The sequence below is a fragment of the Pleurodeles waltl genome, chromosome 12, assembly GCF_031143425.1.
Source record: "Pleurodeles waltl isolate 20211129_DDA chromosome 12, aPleWal1.hap1.20221129, whole genome shotgun sequence".
Lineage (NCBI taxonomy): Eukaryota > Metazoa > Chordata > Amphibia > Caudata > Salamandridae > Pleurodeles > Pleurodeles waltl.
The window spans coordinates 90,346,808-90,364,214 of NC_090451.1; the positions used below are offsets into that span (position 1 = coordinate 90,346,808).

Here is a 17,407-nt window from a genome sequence, read left to right on the forward strand (position 1 = left end):
AGGCGGGGTTGAGGATGCTTGCCGTCTGCCAAGCCCCACAACTCTTAATGTGGCGGTCCTCACCGCCGGCTCTGCGGTGGTAGGACTGCCACAGCGAGGCTGGCGGTCTCATGACCGCCAGCCTCGTAATGAGGCCCTATGTTTTAGTCCCTTAAGAGCTGTATATTTTTATAATATCCAAGGATGCAAGAGATCATTCAATCCTATCTTGTGAGTTTGAAACCTCAAATCGATCAACTACATGTATCATCTGATTATACAAAAATAAATCCCTTTTATTAAGATAATGTAATGCCATCCATTGGCTACAGCACTCCAAAAATTGTGGCCCGTGACTTTATACAATTAATAGAGGACAATGAAAAGGTACAAAAAAAAAAGTGTCAAAATACATGAAGGCAGGCAATTATTTACCCACCATGAATAAGAGAAACAAATAAATCAAAATTATAGTATGTTCAGTAGCATATGATAGGAAGCTCCTACCCCTCTTAAAAAATAAAATAAGTTCCCGAGAGTACAAGACTAAACTAGGCATCTTACTGCAAATCTGAAGAGGTGTCAAGGAATCTCGTGGAAATGATGAAAAGCTCTTGCTACACTACTAAAGAGCAATGGTCGAGCTCCGTTTCAGAGCTGTACTTTTGAAGAAGAAGAAGGAAAAAAACAAAAAGAAGATTTGCCAAGCATAACTTTTAGTTGTCACAATAATGCAGTTTTTAAGCCTAAAGAAACTCCCAAAATGCTGTCATTTCTTTACGAAGAATGTATAAGACTGGAGCCAGTATCATTATCTTGGAAAGGTAGCTTAGTCTTACTCATTTATAAAACGAAAATGTGATCAACTCTCAACAGCTGATTTCCCTTTAAATCCCTTATGTGAGAAAGTAGCCTCTTTCTAGCCTTGTTACCCCCACTTTTTGGCCTGTTTGTGAGTGTATGTCAGGGTGTTTTCACTGTCTCACTGGGATCCTGCTAGCCAGGGCCCAGTGCTCATAGTGAAAACCCTATGTTTTCAGTATGTTTGTTATGCATCACTGGGACCCTGCTAGTCAAGACCCCAGTGCTCATAAGTTTGTGACCTATATGTATGTGTTCCCTGTGTGGTGCCTAACTGTCTCACTGAGGCTCTGCTAACCAGAACCTCAGTGGGTATGCTCTCTCTTTACAAATTGTCACTAACAGGCTAGTGACCAATTTCACCAATTTACATTGGCATACTGGAACACCCTTATAATCACCTAGTATATGGTACTGAGGTACCCAGGGTATTGGGGTTCCAGGAGATCCCTATGGGCTGCAGCATTTCTTGTGCCACCCATAGGGAGATCTGACAATTCTTACACAGGCCTGCGACTGCAGCCTGAGTGAAATAACGTCCACGTTATTTCACAGCCATTTACCACTGCACTTAAGTAACTTATAAGTCACCTATATGTCTAACCTTTACCTGGTAAAGGTTGGGTGCTAAGTTACTTAGTGTGTGGGCACCCTGGCACTAGCCAAGGTGCCCCCACATAGTTCAGGGCAAATTCCCCGGACTTTGTGAGTGCGGGGACACCATTACACGCGTGAACTACACATAGGTCACTACCTATGTGTAGCTTCACAATGGTAACTCCGAACATGGCCATGTAACATGTCTAAGATCATGGAATTGCCCCCCCAATGCCATCCTGGTATTGGGGAGACAATCCCATGATTCCCCGGGTCTCTAGCACGGGTACTGCCAAACTGCCTTTTCAGGGGTTTCACTGCAGCTGCTGCTGCTGCCAACCCCTCAGACAGGTTTCTGCCCTCCTGGGGTCCAGCCAGGCTTGGCCCAGGAAGGCAGAACAAAGGACTTCCTCAGAGAGAGGGTGTTACACCCTCTCCCTTTGGAAAAAGGTGTTAAGGCAGGGGAGGAGTAGCCTCCCCCAGCCTCTAGAAATGCTTTCATGGGCACAGATGGTGCCCATTTCTGCATAAGCCAGTCTACACCGGTTCAGGGATCGCCCAGCCCTGCTCTGGCGTGAAACTGGACAAAGGAAAGGGGAGTGACCACTCCCCTGACTTGCACCTCCCCTGGGAGGTGCCCAGAGCTCCTCCAGTGTGCTCCAGACCTCTGCCATCTTGGAAACAGAGGTGCTGCTGGCACACTGGACTGCTCTGAGTGGCCAGGGCCAGCAGGTGACGCCAGAGACTCCTTCTGATAGGCTCTTACCTGTGTTGCTAGCCTATCCTCTCACCTAGGTAGCCAAACCTCCTTTTCTGGCTATTTAGGGTCTCTGCTTTGGGGAATTCCTTAGATAACGAATGCAAGAGCTCATCAGAGTTCCTCTGCATCTCTCTCTTCACTTTCTGCCAAGGAATCGACTGCTGACCGCGCTGGAAGCCTGCAAAACTGCAACAAAGTAGCAAAGACGACTACTGCGACCTTGTAACGCTGATCCTGCCGCCTTCTCGACTGTTTTCCTGGTGGTGCATGCTGTGGGGGTAGTCTGCCTCCTCTCTGCACTAGAAGCTCCGAAGAAATCTCCCGTGGGTCGACGGAATCTTCCCCCTGCAACCGCAGGCACCAAAGAACTGCATCACCGGTCCTCTGGGTCTCCTCTCAGCACGACGAGCGAGGTCCCTTGAACTCAGCAACTCTGTCCAAGTGACTCCCACAGTCCAGTGACTCTTCAGTCCAAGTTTGGTGGAAGTAAGTCCTTGCCTCCCCACGCTTGACTGCATTGCTGGGAACCGCATGTTTTGCAGCTACTCCGGCTCCTGTGCACTCTTTGAGGATTTCCTTTGTGCACAGCCAAGCCTGGGTCCCCGGAACTCTAACCTGCATTGCACGACCTCCTGAGTTGTCCTCCGGCTTCGTGGGACCCTCTTGTGCAACTTCGGGTGAGCTCCGGTTCACTCCACTTCGTAGTGCCTGTTCCGGCACTTCTGCGGGTGCTGCTTGCTTCTGAGTGGGCTCTTTGTCTTGCTGGATGCCCCCTCTGTCTCCTCACGCAATTGGCGACATCCTGGTCCTCCCTGGGCCACAGCAGCATCCAAAAACCCTAACCGCGATCTTTGCAGCTAGCAAGGCTTGTTGGCAGTCTTTCTGCACAGAAACACTTCTGCACGACTCTTCACGTCGTGGGACATCCATCCTTCAAAGGAGAAGTTTCTAGCCCTTGTCGTTCTTGCAGAATCCACAGCTTCTACCATCCGGTGGCAGCTTCTTTGCACCCACAGCTGGCATTTCCTGGGCATCTGCCCACTCCCGACTTGATCGTGACTCTTGGACTTGGTCCCCTTGTTCCACAGGTACTCTCGTCAGGAAATCCATCGTTGTTGCATTGCTGGTGTTGTTGTTTCTGGCAGAATTCCCCTATCACGACTTCTGTGCTCTTTGGGGAACTTAGGTTCACTTTGCACCCACTTTTCAGGGTCTTGGGGTGGGCTATTTTTCTAACCCTCACTGTTTTCTTACAGTCCCAGCGACCCTCTACAAGGTCACATAGGTTTGGGGTCCATTCGTGGTTCGCACTCCACTTCTAGAGTATATGGTTTGTGTTGCCCCGATCCCTATGTGCCCCCATTGCATTCTATTGTGACTATACATTGTTTGCACTGTTTTCTATTGCTATTACTGCATATTTTGGTATTGTGTACATATATCTTGTGTATATTTGCTATCCTCATACTGAGGGTACTCACTGAGATACTTTTGGCATATTGTCATAAAAATAAAGTACCTTTATTTTTAGTATATCTGTGTATTGTGTTTTCTTATGATATTGTGCATATGACACTAGTGGTACTTTAGGAGCTTCACTCGTCTCCTAGTTCAGCCTAAGCTGCTCTGCTAAGCTACCTTTTCTATCAGCCTAAGCTGCTAGACACCCCTCTACACTAATAAGGGATACCTGGGCCTAGTGCAAGGTGTAAGTACCCCTTGGTACTCACTACAAGCCAGTCCAGCCTCCTACACCTTGCATGAACGTTTTTGTTATCATATTTAGATACTTTGGTAACAAAATAGCTGCTGCTGAACAAACTGGTTTTCATAAGATATGTGCCATGTTGAACAAGGTTGAGAAGTATCGAGCCTTCACACTACAAAATACTTTGCGACTTATTCTGCTAAGTATTTAGGAAGTAAATGCTAAAACGGCAAACTTGTTTTTAATTTCAGCACAACTTTTGATTTAGTTGAAATCTTTCTATTATAAGTTATTGATTCAAGAATGATATATTTTGAACAAGTTCTAATCGGGAAAATTAAAAGTAAAATGGAACATAAATACCAATATAATACCATATGGTGTTAATCTAAGAGGTGGCATAAGTAGGGTGCCTTAGCCTCTGGAGTAAGGCAAAATGTGTTTAATATGTCTGCAAGATAAAATGCATGAAGGATGGAGATTGTGTGAGTGATAGAGAGCTAAATCTAATTAAATTTCAAACAAAAAACGGACTTCTACTGGTGAGATCATGTCTTGGTGCCCAAGGACAACTACTTGACTGGCTGCACAGTTCTGGACAGCTTTCAGTACACAGCAGTACATTCCTCGCCCACTGATAACTATCAAAATTACTCCAATGAAGGAACCAAAAACGAAAAAAGAAGCAGATCCATTTTTTTGACCGAATAATCCTAACAGTTGTCAAATAAACATACGCTGTCTGCACCTCAAAATTAGAAGTCTAATTCAAAGTGTGGTGGTTTGGATCATAAGCTATTTTCCCATATGAAAGCCTTTTTGTACATAGACGTGTCTACTGAAGTCGAGTCTGTCTCCTCAGTCCCTTGCCCTAAATTCTTTCCCTTACCCTACATTCTTGCCCCTTCCTCTAATTTTAATTTGTAAACATAAGGCTGAAATACGGAAGAGAAATGAATTGCAAATCGATACAATTTCTTATTTTGGCAATGAAAGCAATCTACTAGCATTAAATATAAAACTTTTATTGGAGGATTGATGCCTGCTCAATGTTTTGCCATTTCGCTGTAGAGGGCCCACTCAGACTGAATCAAACACATTGCAGGCATTCATCAAAAGCACCTTGTGACCTTTAGCCAGTCACGCAAGCCTTTGATTCTGTATGCACAGTCGCACTGGATTCAACACACCAGTTTTAAAAGTAAACCCTGCCATACCCAAGTTAGTCAAAGTGATTACATCAGGACACATGAATTAAGATTTTAAAAAATTCTCGAATGCAAGAAACATTGAAAATGTAAAACTTGAACTCCTAGTAAAAGATCAGATCAGAATACAAAAACTTTAGTTGAGGAGAAAAATTATAAATACAAATTAATCCCATACTCTGACTTGAGGACATTGTCAACACAATTTAAATCCCATTTGAAATTAAATTAATCATTTAATGAAACCGAAATGTTTTAAATTTAAGAACCTTATTTCATGCAAAATGTATCAACAAATCGAAATGAATGCTTTAATAAATGTTAAACGTAAAGTTTTGGCTAACCCAAGCCTTGTATAAGCACCACAGTTCTCTGTTATTTAAAAACAAAAAGAAATCATAACACGATGCTATGATATTTATTATTACAAAACACCCACAGGACAGAGTTGTCTATATAACACTTCTGGTGAACTAAACAAGTAGTATTTAAGGACAACACTCAATGATTTTCCTTGGAGAAATCATCGTCACTCTGCCTTGTGACAAGAGTTCTTTAATGAATACCAACATCAACCAGGACTTTATTTAAGCAGTGAGTGGATGGCCAAATTATGTATTCACTCTTGAACCCATCTACCCTAGGTTGGGAATGTGGTTGCCGTGGGCGATGAAGACAGTTAAAAGCGAGAACAGCATTATTCCTTCGCATGTTCAAAACCTGGCTGGAAAATCCTCTCAAGAGAGAAAAAAGCAGCGCGTTGCACTTTATGTGCAAGTACATTTTGTAGTCGACTGCACAACACATTTGCAGTGCACTCATTAAGTAATAGCATACCAAATTTTATACGGTGTAGGGAAACTTCTTTGGATAAAAAAAACCCTAGACAGACCATGATTCATCACGAACAATGGAACTCTTGCTTTTTATAAAAGGCAAAACCACGACATCCTTCTTACAAAAGGTGTGAGTCAAGTCTCTCACCCTAGCTGATCGCCTTTTCCTTTGCCTCCCTCACTCATATAACCATCAAAACACGCAACTTTTATATTCATGTGTCACTTTCGTTATTCTCTCTCAAACTACTAAATATATATGTTTCTTTGAAACGACGTAGATCACGTTTTTAATGGAAGAAAGTGAAAACAGGTTCTTTTGATTTCTTCTTAACTTACATTACACGATTGTTTTGGCACTTGTTTTCGTGCAGTACCTGTAAGGTTCCTTTTAGAACAGAAGAGCTCTTTGAACCACTTTAATAATGCCATTAAACAATTATCCTTGGTGGTTAATGTGACTAAGTACAGCAACTACTCTTTAGTTGTGATATCTTTATGTACAGTGATTCTCTTCGGTGGAGAAATGTTATTGTGTAGGGCAACAGAGTGTGTCTTTTTTATGGCATCATGTACAATTACTCTTTGTGATTATCCTTGAATACTCAAGTAAAACAATAGTCCTTACTGGCTAGATTTGCCAAGTGTAATTTAGATATTCTGCAATTTAACACCAGTGATTAACTTTTAAAGGGTTGGGGTAGGGGGGCGCTGCAAGCACAAAATGAATTATATGAATTTAGGGGATGCCTAATACTGTGTGCCAGACGGCATTATGTAGCTGCAAACTTTAGGATGCTGGCCTGGCTTGTAGTGGGTACCAGAGGTACTTACACATTGTGCCAGGTCCAGTTTTCACTTATTGGTGTAGAAGAGGTGTTTCTAGCAGCTTAGACTGATAGAAGGTAGCTATGGCAAAGCAGCTTAGGCTGAACTAGGAGACATGTAAAGCTCCTACTATACCACTTATATCATATGCACAATATCATAAGAAAACACAATACACAGAGTTACTAAAAATAAAGGTACTTTATTTTTAGGACAATATGCCAAAAGTATCTCAGTGAGTACCCTCAGTAAGAATGTAATATATATACACAAGTTATATGTACACAAACCAAAATTAGGTAAGTAATAGCAAGAAAAGTAATGCAAACAGTGTAGAATCACAATAGGAGCACATAGGTATAGGGGCAACACAAACCATATACTCCAAAAGTGGAATGCGAACCACGAAGGGACCCCAGACCTATGTGAGCTTGTAGAGGGTCGCTGGGACTGTAAGTAAACAGTGAGGGTTAGAAAAATACCCCACCCCAAGGCCCTGAAAAGTAGGAGTAAAGTGCACCTATTACCCACAGAGAGCACAGAAGTCGTGATAGGGGGATTCTGCAGGAAGAACACACACCAGCAGTGCACTGACAACGGATTTCCAGATCTGAGTACCTGTAAGGCAAGGGGACCAAATCCAATAGCCTCGACAGTGTTGAGAGGGGGCAGGAGCCCAGGAAATGCCAGCTGAAGGTGCAAGGAAGCTGCCACTGGTTGGAAGAAGCTTGGAGTTCTGCAAGAAAGAAGAGGACTAGGAACTTCTCCTTTGGAAGACGGATGGCCCACGTCGTTATGAAGCTTGCAGAGGTGTCCCCACGCAGAAAGACCGCAAACAAGCCTTGCTAGCTGCAAGGGTCGCGGTAGAGGTTTTTGGGTGCTGCAGGGGCCCAGGATGTCGCCACTTGGAGGAGGAGACAGAGGGGGCGCTCAGCAACTCAGAGAGCCCTCACAGAAGCAGGAAGCACCCGCAGAAGTACCCCAACAGGCACTTAGAAGTAAAGTGAACCAGAGTCCACGCGAAGTCACAAAAGGGAGTCCGAAGGTTGTGCACTGCGGGACGGAGTGCTGGGGACCCAGGCTTCGCTGTGCACGAAGGAAATTCTGGAAGAGTGAACAGGAGCCTGAGCAGCTGCAAATCACGAGGTACACAGCTTTGCAGTCTACCGTGGGGAGGCAAGGACTTACCTCCACCATACTTGGACTGAAGAGACACTGGACTGTGGGAGTCACTTGGACAGAGTTGCTGTGTTCCAGGGACCACGCTCGTCAGGATGAGAGGGGACCCAGAGGACCAGTGTTGCAGTCTTTTGGGGCCTGCGTTAGCAGGGGGAAGATTCCGTCGACCCACAGGAGGTTTCTTCTGAGCTTCTGGTGCAGGGTGAAGGCATGCTACCCCCAGAGCATGCACCACCTGGAAACAGTCGAGAAAGCCGGCAGGATTAGGCGCTACAATGTTGCTGGTAGTCGTCTTGCTACTTTGTTGCGGTTTTGCAGGCATCCTGGAGCAGTCAGCGGTCGATCCTTTGGTAGAAGGTGAAGAGGGAGATGCAGAGGAACTCTGGTGAGCTCTTGCATTCGTTATCTAAAGAATTCCCCAAAGCAGAGACCCTTAATAGCCAGAAAAGGAGGCTTGGCTACCAAGAAAGGAGGATTGGCTACCAAGAGACGTAAGAGCCTATCAGAAGGAGCCTCTGACGTCACCTGCTGGCACTGGCCACTCAGAGCAGTCCAGTGTGCCCCCAACACCTCTGTTTCCAAGATGGCAGAGGTCTGGGACACACTGGAGGAGCTCTGGTCACCTCCCCTGGGAGGTACTGGTCAGGGGAGTGGTCACTCCCCTTTCCTTTGTCCAGTTTCGCGCCAGAGCAGGGCTGGGGGATCCCTGAACCGGTGTAGATTGGCTTATGCAGAGATGGGCACCATCAGTGCCCATCAAAGCATTTCCAGAGGCTGGGGGAGGCTACTCCTCCCCAGCCCTTCACACCTATTTCCAAAGGGAGAGGGTGTAACACCCTCTCTCAGAGGAAATCCTTTGTCCTGCCTTCCTAGGCAAGGGCTGCCTGGACCCCAGGAGGGCAGAAACCTGTCTGAGGGGTTGGCAGCAGCAGCTGCAGTGGAGACCCCATAAAGGCAGTTTGGCAGTACCCGGGTTCTGTGCTAGAGACCCGGGGGATTATGGAATTGTCCCCCCAATACCAGAATGGTATTGGGGTGACAATTCCATGATCTTAGACATGTTACATGGCCATGTTCGGAGTTACCATTGTGACGCTATACATAGGTAGTGACCTATGTATAGTGCACACGTGTAATGGTGTCCCCGCACTCACAAAGTCCGGGGAATTTGCCCTGAACGATGTGGGGGCACCTTGGCTAGTGCCAGGGTGCCCACACACTAAGTAACTTTGCACCCAACCTTCACCAGGTGAAGGTTAGACATATAGGTGACTTATAAGTTACTTAAGTGCAGTGGTAAATGGCTGTGAAATAACGTGGACGTTATTTCACGCAGGTTGCAGTGGCAGGCCTGTGTAAGAATTGTCAGAGCTCTCTATGGGTGGCAAAAGAAATGCTGCAGCCCATGGGGATCTCCTGGAACCCCAATACCCTGGGTACCTCAGTACCATATACAAGGGAATTATATGGGTGTACCAGTATGCCAATGTGAATTGGTAAATTTAGTCACTAGCCTGTTAGTGACAAATTTGGAAAGCAGAGAGAGCATAACCACTGAGGTTCTGGTTAGCAGAGCCTCAGTGAGACAGTTAGGCATCACACAGGGAACACATACAGGGCACATACTTATGAGCACTGGGGCCCTGCCTGTAACGCCACACTCAGATGTGGCGTCTCTTTCTGTCCTCGCGGATGGAAGGCTACTGATACTCGGAGCGCCGTTCCCCGCGTTTTTCGACTACACATTCTGGGAAGCATATATTTCGCTCCCGGTCATGCTACACTTACCTGTAGACCTTTTTTCTTCTTTTTTGTTGTTGGTGGGTTTGTCTGGTCTTTTTACCTGTCTCTGTCCATGTTGTGTCCATCTTGTCTTCTTCGTGTTTTTGTCCCAGCATGCTCTGTTTTTCTTTTACACTACTTTCTTTTTCCTATACTAGTCTATGGGCTCTTCCCAATTCAATATGGTGTTCTTTCCTTTTCCTGTGATGTCACTTCCCTTTTCTCAGTATATAAGTCAGTCAGTCTTGTTCCACCTTGCGTTGCAAACACTTCCTTCTGGTTGTGCTGTTCGCGCCTGATCTTTATTCCTGCTTTTGCCTTGGGAGATTTTTGCCTGTTCTTTGTTCCTGCTTTTTGCCTTGGGAGATTTTTGCCTGTTCTTTGTTCCTGCTTTTTAGTCATGTTTTTTCTTCAGGAGTTCCTGTTTGAGGTTTTTTCCCCAGTGTTGGTTTTTTTGCCTGCTGGGACTTCTTCTGGAGGGTACAGTCTGCTTTGGCGTAGCCTGTCAAGCGGCACCGTGGCTACTAGAAGGGGTCGCCCTTATCTGGGAGTATCCAGAACCTGTAGAAGACTTGGTGTATTCGCCAACCCAGTATCCAGAGGTGAGAAATCCAGCGCAGTACGTAACACTGCCTGGCAGGGTCCCAGTGACACATAGACTAAAACAACATATATACAGTGATATATGGGGGTAACATCCCAGGCAAGATGGTACTTTCCTACACAAACTAATTTAGAATACGGACACCTCTGAGAGCTCCAACCATAAAAAGTCTCATCTTCTCTATCGTCACAGAAGTTCATAGTGACACCCGGCATCATAATTAAGGGCAGTTGGAGCCACTGTGGCCAACATACACACCTTTTTTGCATAAAACAGGAACTAGAACTCTCCTGTCACTAGAAAGATATATTGCAACGATAAAAGGAAGATTAGCTCCTGCAATTTTTGTTCTGCTAATATTGAACTACGCTGCTCCTAAATAAAAAGGTGTTTGCCAATATTTTAGCAAATTAAGCATATATGCTTTATGGGATACAAAACTGGAACATAATACAACCGAGGGAAAAAAATCAGGCAACAGTAGCAAAACATTTTTTTCGCATTCTATAGTAGAATTGACCCTGCGTAATACAGCAACCAAAGTATGTCTCTTAAATTGTCAAAGTCGACTGTAAGAAGAACAACTACTCCCCTGACCACGTGGGCAAAAACAAAACATGGTTAGAGTTCCCAACTACTGAACATTCAAGCGAGGAAAGGAAACCATCTCACGGAAAGGTAACCACCTCAGAAGAACAACATGGAAGATCTAAGAAACCTTAGCAAAACCAGGTCCCGGTTAAGACTCACTTTAACGTGGTTCGTTTATAGACTAAACTTAACTAGAACCTCTGAGAATCATAAGATAAAAGATTAGAAAGTGATTAAATAACTATCTGCAGTTTTGTGGGATTGTTTATGTGCTAGATATTTGAAATACATGGCGTATTTAGATTGTAATGTGCAATGTGCTGGTTTTTAAACACGTCCAAGTAAAGTGTACAGTAGCAGCCCTCTGAAAATCAGCTAGAAACAAGACAATACCAAATTATTTATTAAAGCAAGAAAAAGGGTTCTTCAACTGATGAATGTGAAAGAGGGTGTAAGAAGTAAGGCTGGCGTACCTAAGGCAGCATATGGGATGCTTTGCGCGGCCTGTGTACATATTTACTGTAACAGAGTTGTCTGAGAGCTGTTGAGGTAAGTTCAGGAGAAGGATGCCACAACACATGCACAGCCTAAAAGCAGAATTAAGCTGGGGGGGACTTTTAAACAAACGAAATGTATTATACTCTAAATCAGTAATTCCCAACCTTTTGACTTCTGTGGGCCCCCCACTTTATCAATGGAACTCAGGGACCCCCCACTGAATCATAATTGGAATCCCAGGATCCCCCACTGAATCATTATTGAAATCCGAGGATCCCCCACTGAGTCGTTCCTGAAAGCCTGGGGCCCACGTAAGAACTTATTGTACAGATAATGAAATCCATAACAATTAAAACCCAAGAACCATCAATTATAACAATTAGGGATGGGGTCATTTCTATACTGAACCAACAACATTTACACTTTTTTCCAAACGCCCTCTCCTCTCCTTACCACAAAAAAGTGTGTGTCAAAATATTGCATATTAACCTCGCATTTTTTCCTGTCAACTTTTTTATCTTTTGAGGACGAACTGCCATTGAGTGCATTCGCCAGTGTATTTAATGTCGTGGGAGAGTGGGCTGCGGTTTTTATCTTTAGTTTTTTGTAGCTGTCGTGTGTTACTCTGGAGACAAAATGCCGCTATGTCTTCTGTAGAGATCACCTCCTTGAAGGAAAAATTATATGTGAGGGGGTGGTACTGGCCACCCCACGTTTCAACTGTCATGTAGACTCTGCTCCCTATCAAGGCGTAATACCAAAGTCCAATCATTTCGTAAGGTAAAGAGGACTTAGGAATCTCCTACATGCAGTTTTACGGTTCAGATCATTAAAAACGCCCGTTTGCACCAGGAAGAGAAGTTGGCTGATCGCCGTGAACACAATGACTTGGGTAGATATGCCTGGTAGGCCAGTGATTACTCATAGGGATCTCTCTGAAAATAAACCTATGAAGAGCACAACGAGCCTCTCCTAAAAAACAGAGGAGGCCTGCCCCATTAACACTCACCTCCTTGGCGACCAGCACCAGCAAGCAGGGCACCCAGAGGCCGAGGACCCTCATCCCACCCGTCGGACAGAACCGCTGTCGCAAACCGAGCACCAGCAGCGCTCAGCGATGCACCTCCCTGTGGACCGGAAGTAGAGCCTGACCGCACGGAGGGAGACATAAACAAACACACCGACAGAGAAGAAGTACTACGGGTCTGTCAGTGCGGCCGCCATGCTGGAGTGGAGAAGCTTCCCACTCAGCTCTATGAGGGACGCGACTCCGCAGAAAGGAGCCGCAAATTATATCCCTAAACTGACGTCACAAGCAGAGACCTCCGAGCAGAGGACAGCCCAGCGTAAAGAGATGAGCTGGGAGCCATAATAATGGTGACGCATTAATTATGTTTGTTTTTGCGGCTCTTTCTCTGCAGAGGCCAGAGGTTATTCTAAACGGAGCGCTAACGGTATGTCTGACAGTCTGACTATTTGTACCTTCCAGCCTCCATTAGGGAACAGTCTTCCTGCGGATCTGTTTCACCGCGCGGCCCTTGGCAGGCAGCGATCAAGTGCCCAATCCAAAACGGCGACCGTGAAAACAGCCCAAAATAACATAATAATTATTTAATGGACCTCACTGAAACGGCAGAGGCGTTGGCTCCACTAGGCTCTGTCAGAATCTCAGTAGACTGATTGTCACACTCTTCTAAATCCATGGCCTGTGCGGACTTTTAAGCTTTTCCAGATTACCTAAAGAGGCTTTGTTGTGCATTAGTCTTCCATGTGAAGCAATAAATTCCAAAGTGAAACAAACAGATCCATAAACAAAGTTTATTTCCATTGAAGATAAAAGAGCCCGCAACTAGTGCTGCCGTAGTCCTCAGGACCTTGTCTCAACTGATTTCTCAGAGGACAACAACACCACGATTCAGTTTCAAACACTTTCAAACTTAAACATTACACGTGCCCCTTTAAACATTATACATACACAAGGCACCCTTTTGAACATAAATAAAATTACATAAACTTAACTGGACTATAACCTCAAGCACATTCGAAACCGAACGCGCTCGGGCACAGAACTAATTACCTCATAAAGACTCACACTATAACACCTTCCCCCTTTTAAAATAATAACACACCTTCCCATTAATGGATTTAAAACAAAAATATATATAATAATAAAATAAAAATAAATATATATATATATAAATTACAAACACACAAAAAAAAAAAAAACCTCATGAAACATAGTAGTCCTTAAACTTGATAGGCATTCCTACATTGCGTTTCTCACTAACAGAGTTGTGCAAATCAATTGCAGAATTTGCTTGATGTAGCAGCTGACTACAATCTGCAGGAACAGATGACACTGCTTCATGCTCTGAAACATCTACAAAATCAGACACATCAGAATTGCAATTACCACAACTAGTTTGTAGGTCCTCAATAAATGCAAAACTTGGCAAAGCATCAACATCCTTGGCTGCTAAAATTTTACTTGCTTGAAGGGGAGTGATTTTGATAATATCTCTTTTACTCCACCAACCTTTATTCTTCAACAAAACTGAACCTTTTGACACTTTCTCAACCTGTACAGGAGACATGAATTTTGAATGACCTTTCCTCACTCTCGTAGGAACTTTGACAAGTACCCAATCGCCCACCATAAAATTAACAACCTTAATTCTGTGTTTCTTAACAAATAATTCCTGAGACCAAACTTGATTCTTTAACACTGTTGCCTTTAGTTCAGATAAATCTTCCAACCTGTCCTTGTTGAACTTCCTCATCCAGTCTGGACAAATGGCACACCTTGGACACCATCTGCGTAAAAGCACGAATGGACACACCCCATGTAGTACTTTGGGGAGTAATCAAATATGAATCCTCGTCGCCAAATATGTTGTGAATTAGTCTTCCATGTGAAGCAATAAATTCCAAAGTGAAACGAACAGATCCATAAACAAAGTTTATTTCCATTGAAGATAAAAGAGCCCGCAACTAGTGCTGCCGTAGTCCTCAGGACCTTGCCTCAACTGATTTCTCAGAGGACGACGACACCACGATTCAGTTTCAAACACTTTCAAACTTAAACATTATACGTGCCCCTTTAAACATTATACATACACGAGGCACCCTTTTGAACATAAATAAAATTACATAAACTTAACTGGACCATAACCTTGAGCACATTCGAAACCGAACCCGCTCGGGCCCAGAACTAATTACCTCATAAAGACTCACACTACAACAGGCTACAAACCTATCAGACTCACTCTGGCTCTAATGAGCTCTCGGCAATCCTGTCAGCTATTCCCATGCTCTGCTATGGTCTCGAGACTCCGAGTCACACAAGGCTCTGTCAGACGCACAGTCTCTCACTGGCTCGCTCAGATTCCTAAGATCTGTTAAATCTTGGAGACTCTCAGGAGCTGTATTTGGATCTTGCTAGCCCTGTCAGACTCCTGGTCAGACTTCCTAGGCTATGTTATGGTCTATCGGAGTAGTTCCCAAACTTTTTAGAAACTACAACCCTCTTTTTAGGACAACAAAATGAGAGCATGCAGGGGGACTCGTACCGCAATCTGTTAGTGAAGTCTTTAAAGGTTTACCCCATTGGTCGTATGGATCTTTGTTGGTTGGCGTGAAGACAGCAGACATTAGCAATACATCTCAGACTTGTGAAGCCAATGTGGCTTCACAATAACAACCAGAAATCAATAACTGTGATGAACCAGAAATCAATAACTGTGATTAAAAGGGGTTTATTACAGGATATTAATCCATCCAGTATACAAGCATAACAGTATTAAGTGCAAAATATACAAGCAATACAGCTGGAAAGCTGAAATATCCCAGCAAGTTTAGCCTTAATACGATGAGATACACAATAATAACAGCTACAACAATATATAAGCAAAGTATAGTAAACAGGTGTTCCATAAAGAAACTTCCCCTCTCTCTCCTTAACATAGAGTGACTATAAAATCACCTAACAAGGCTTCTAATTAAGGAGATAGGAAGGGGTGAGCATAGCAAAGACTTTGATAAAAGTCTTCAGGAAAAAGAATAAGTGTTTTGCATAAAGCTTCACACTTGCAAGAATAGAAACAATAGATACCTACTAATTGTGAGAATGCCAATTAAAACAGCAGGAGTTTCAGCAACATCCTTATCTTTTCCCACACCACCAAGAACCAATCAATGCATTACTAAAGTACATCTGCAGCATCCCTCAGGTTTTCCATCACATCAAAACTGAGACAATAGCTGTTGTCTTGAAAGTCTTGCAGTTCTGGTACATAATGAACAGAACATTTCTTCTTACCATTTAGTCTCCACACTTGTAGCCAAGTTCTTCTCTTCAGTCCTCTAATAGAAACAATACTCCCTTCTCTAGCTAATGAAAATCATGAGAACTCTGCTAAAAAGAAAAAAAAAACACTCTGGCATAGTTAAATGTATTTCCATTGCGGCCTATGATTAAGTTACATGAAGCAGGCACTTAACATGAATTTTTATACATGATTATACATGCACATGTGTATCTCAAAGAATAAATGCAGATGTGAGTAAAGGAATGCATGATTACATATGCAAATATAACTTGAAGTGTAAAACATTATTAAAGAATACATGATTAGATATTTCAACTAAACATTAGTACATACATATATAAATCTCCAACCTCTATAATAATTACATTTGATTAATACGTTTGAATGCTTCACACATGTTAACAGAATTAAGGTACACAGTGAGTATAATGCCAAATGTAAATATAGAATTGCATTTTTATGACATATTAGGGTGAAGCCTAAATTGCACTGCTCCAAAACCTTTGTGACCCACCCACCTTTAATGGACATGAAGCAGGGCAATCTTTGAATGTAACTAAAGCATTGTGTGGTGGAGCATTGTAATTTATAGACAGCACATTTTCCGTTGAAATGGCAACTAAATTTGCACAAACGTATAGTTTTACTAACAACACTTCATAGTTCACAAATGGATAATGTGTGGAAATTCAGTTTAAAAACTCATTTCACTTTTGCAGTCAGAGAAAGAACACCCCATGTTAAAGGAATAATGCAGCCTGACATTTTACCTCTTACATTTGAATCACCAGCAAATGTGAAATGTTAAACACAGAATTTAAAGGCATCTTTATTTATTGTTCTGACTTTTGCGACCCACCAAAAATCAGGTCGTGACTCACCAGTCGGTTGCGATCCACAGTTTGGAAAACACTGGTATCTCAAGTTTGTTGGAGTGCGACACCCCATGCGGCTCTGTGAAATTCAAAGTCTCTTTTGCAATCTGCTAGATTTAAGGGCCTATCCCAAACTTTGTCATACCCTCAGGATTTTCTTGGCCTCTGTCAGATACTCAGGGGGTACCAGACTCTCATACAATTGTGTTAGATTTTGAGGCTCTTCCAGACTCCTTCACACCCTAGAACTTTCTCAGTAACACAAGTTCTGCCATGCTTCCATGCTCTCTTTGTCTCATAGAGACTATCTTCAAGTACGGTGTGACTCGCGTCAAGTATGCCAGACAGTGCTGGGCTATACTAGGATTTATTGGGCTTCCAAGCAGTACTATGTTCTCCCTCTCTCTGCACCTTCTGGACTCTGTCAGACTCCTCCAATTTGCTAAGCTTTATTGTTTCTCAGGTTTCCTATGGCTACTGTGCTTTCTAGACCGCTAATCTGCTGGGCTCTGCTTGATTTTCAGGCTCATGAGCTCCTTTGGCCATGTCACTATCACGATCTCTGCAGACTCCAGAGCTTTCACAAAGCTCTCAGACACTCTTTCTCTGGTTCTGCAGTATTATTTCGTGGGCTTTACTTTAGTCTCAATGCTGTAGAATCCCAGAGTGTGGATGGCTCTATCAGACTCTTTTAGGTTGACTGTCAGAGTCCCTGTGCAGCCAGCCTTGTGGTGTCTACAGGGTCCAGTCAGATTAAAAGCCCCAGAACTAAA

The 17,407-nt window shown here is 43.6% G+C and overlaps 1 protein-coding gene across 2 annotated transcripts in view; it reads right to left on the reverse strand.

Moving 5' to 3' along the window:
• Positions 1 to 12,685, reverse strand: part of SPPL2B (signal peptide peptidase like 2B) — a 149,008-nt gene extending 136,323 nt beyond the window's left edge. Inside the window, exon 1 of one of the 2 annotated variants that reach the window (XM_069216302.1) lies at positions 12,441 to 12,685. In XM_069216302.1, coding sequence (XP_069072403.1) covers positions 12,441 to 12,494 — 54 coding nt within the window. In that variant the 5' untranslated portion in view covers positions 12,495 to 12,685. The remainder of the gene's footprint in view (positions 1 to 12,440) is intronic. The other variant, XM_069216301.1, reaches the window with a different exon arrangement.
• Between the last annotated feature and the right edge of the window lie 4,722 nt (positions 12,686 to 17,407).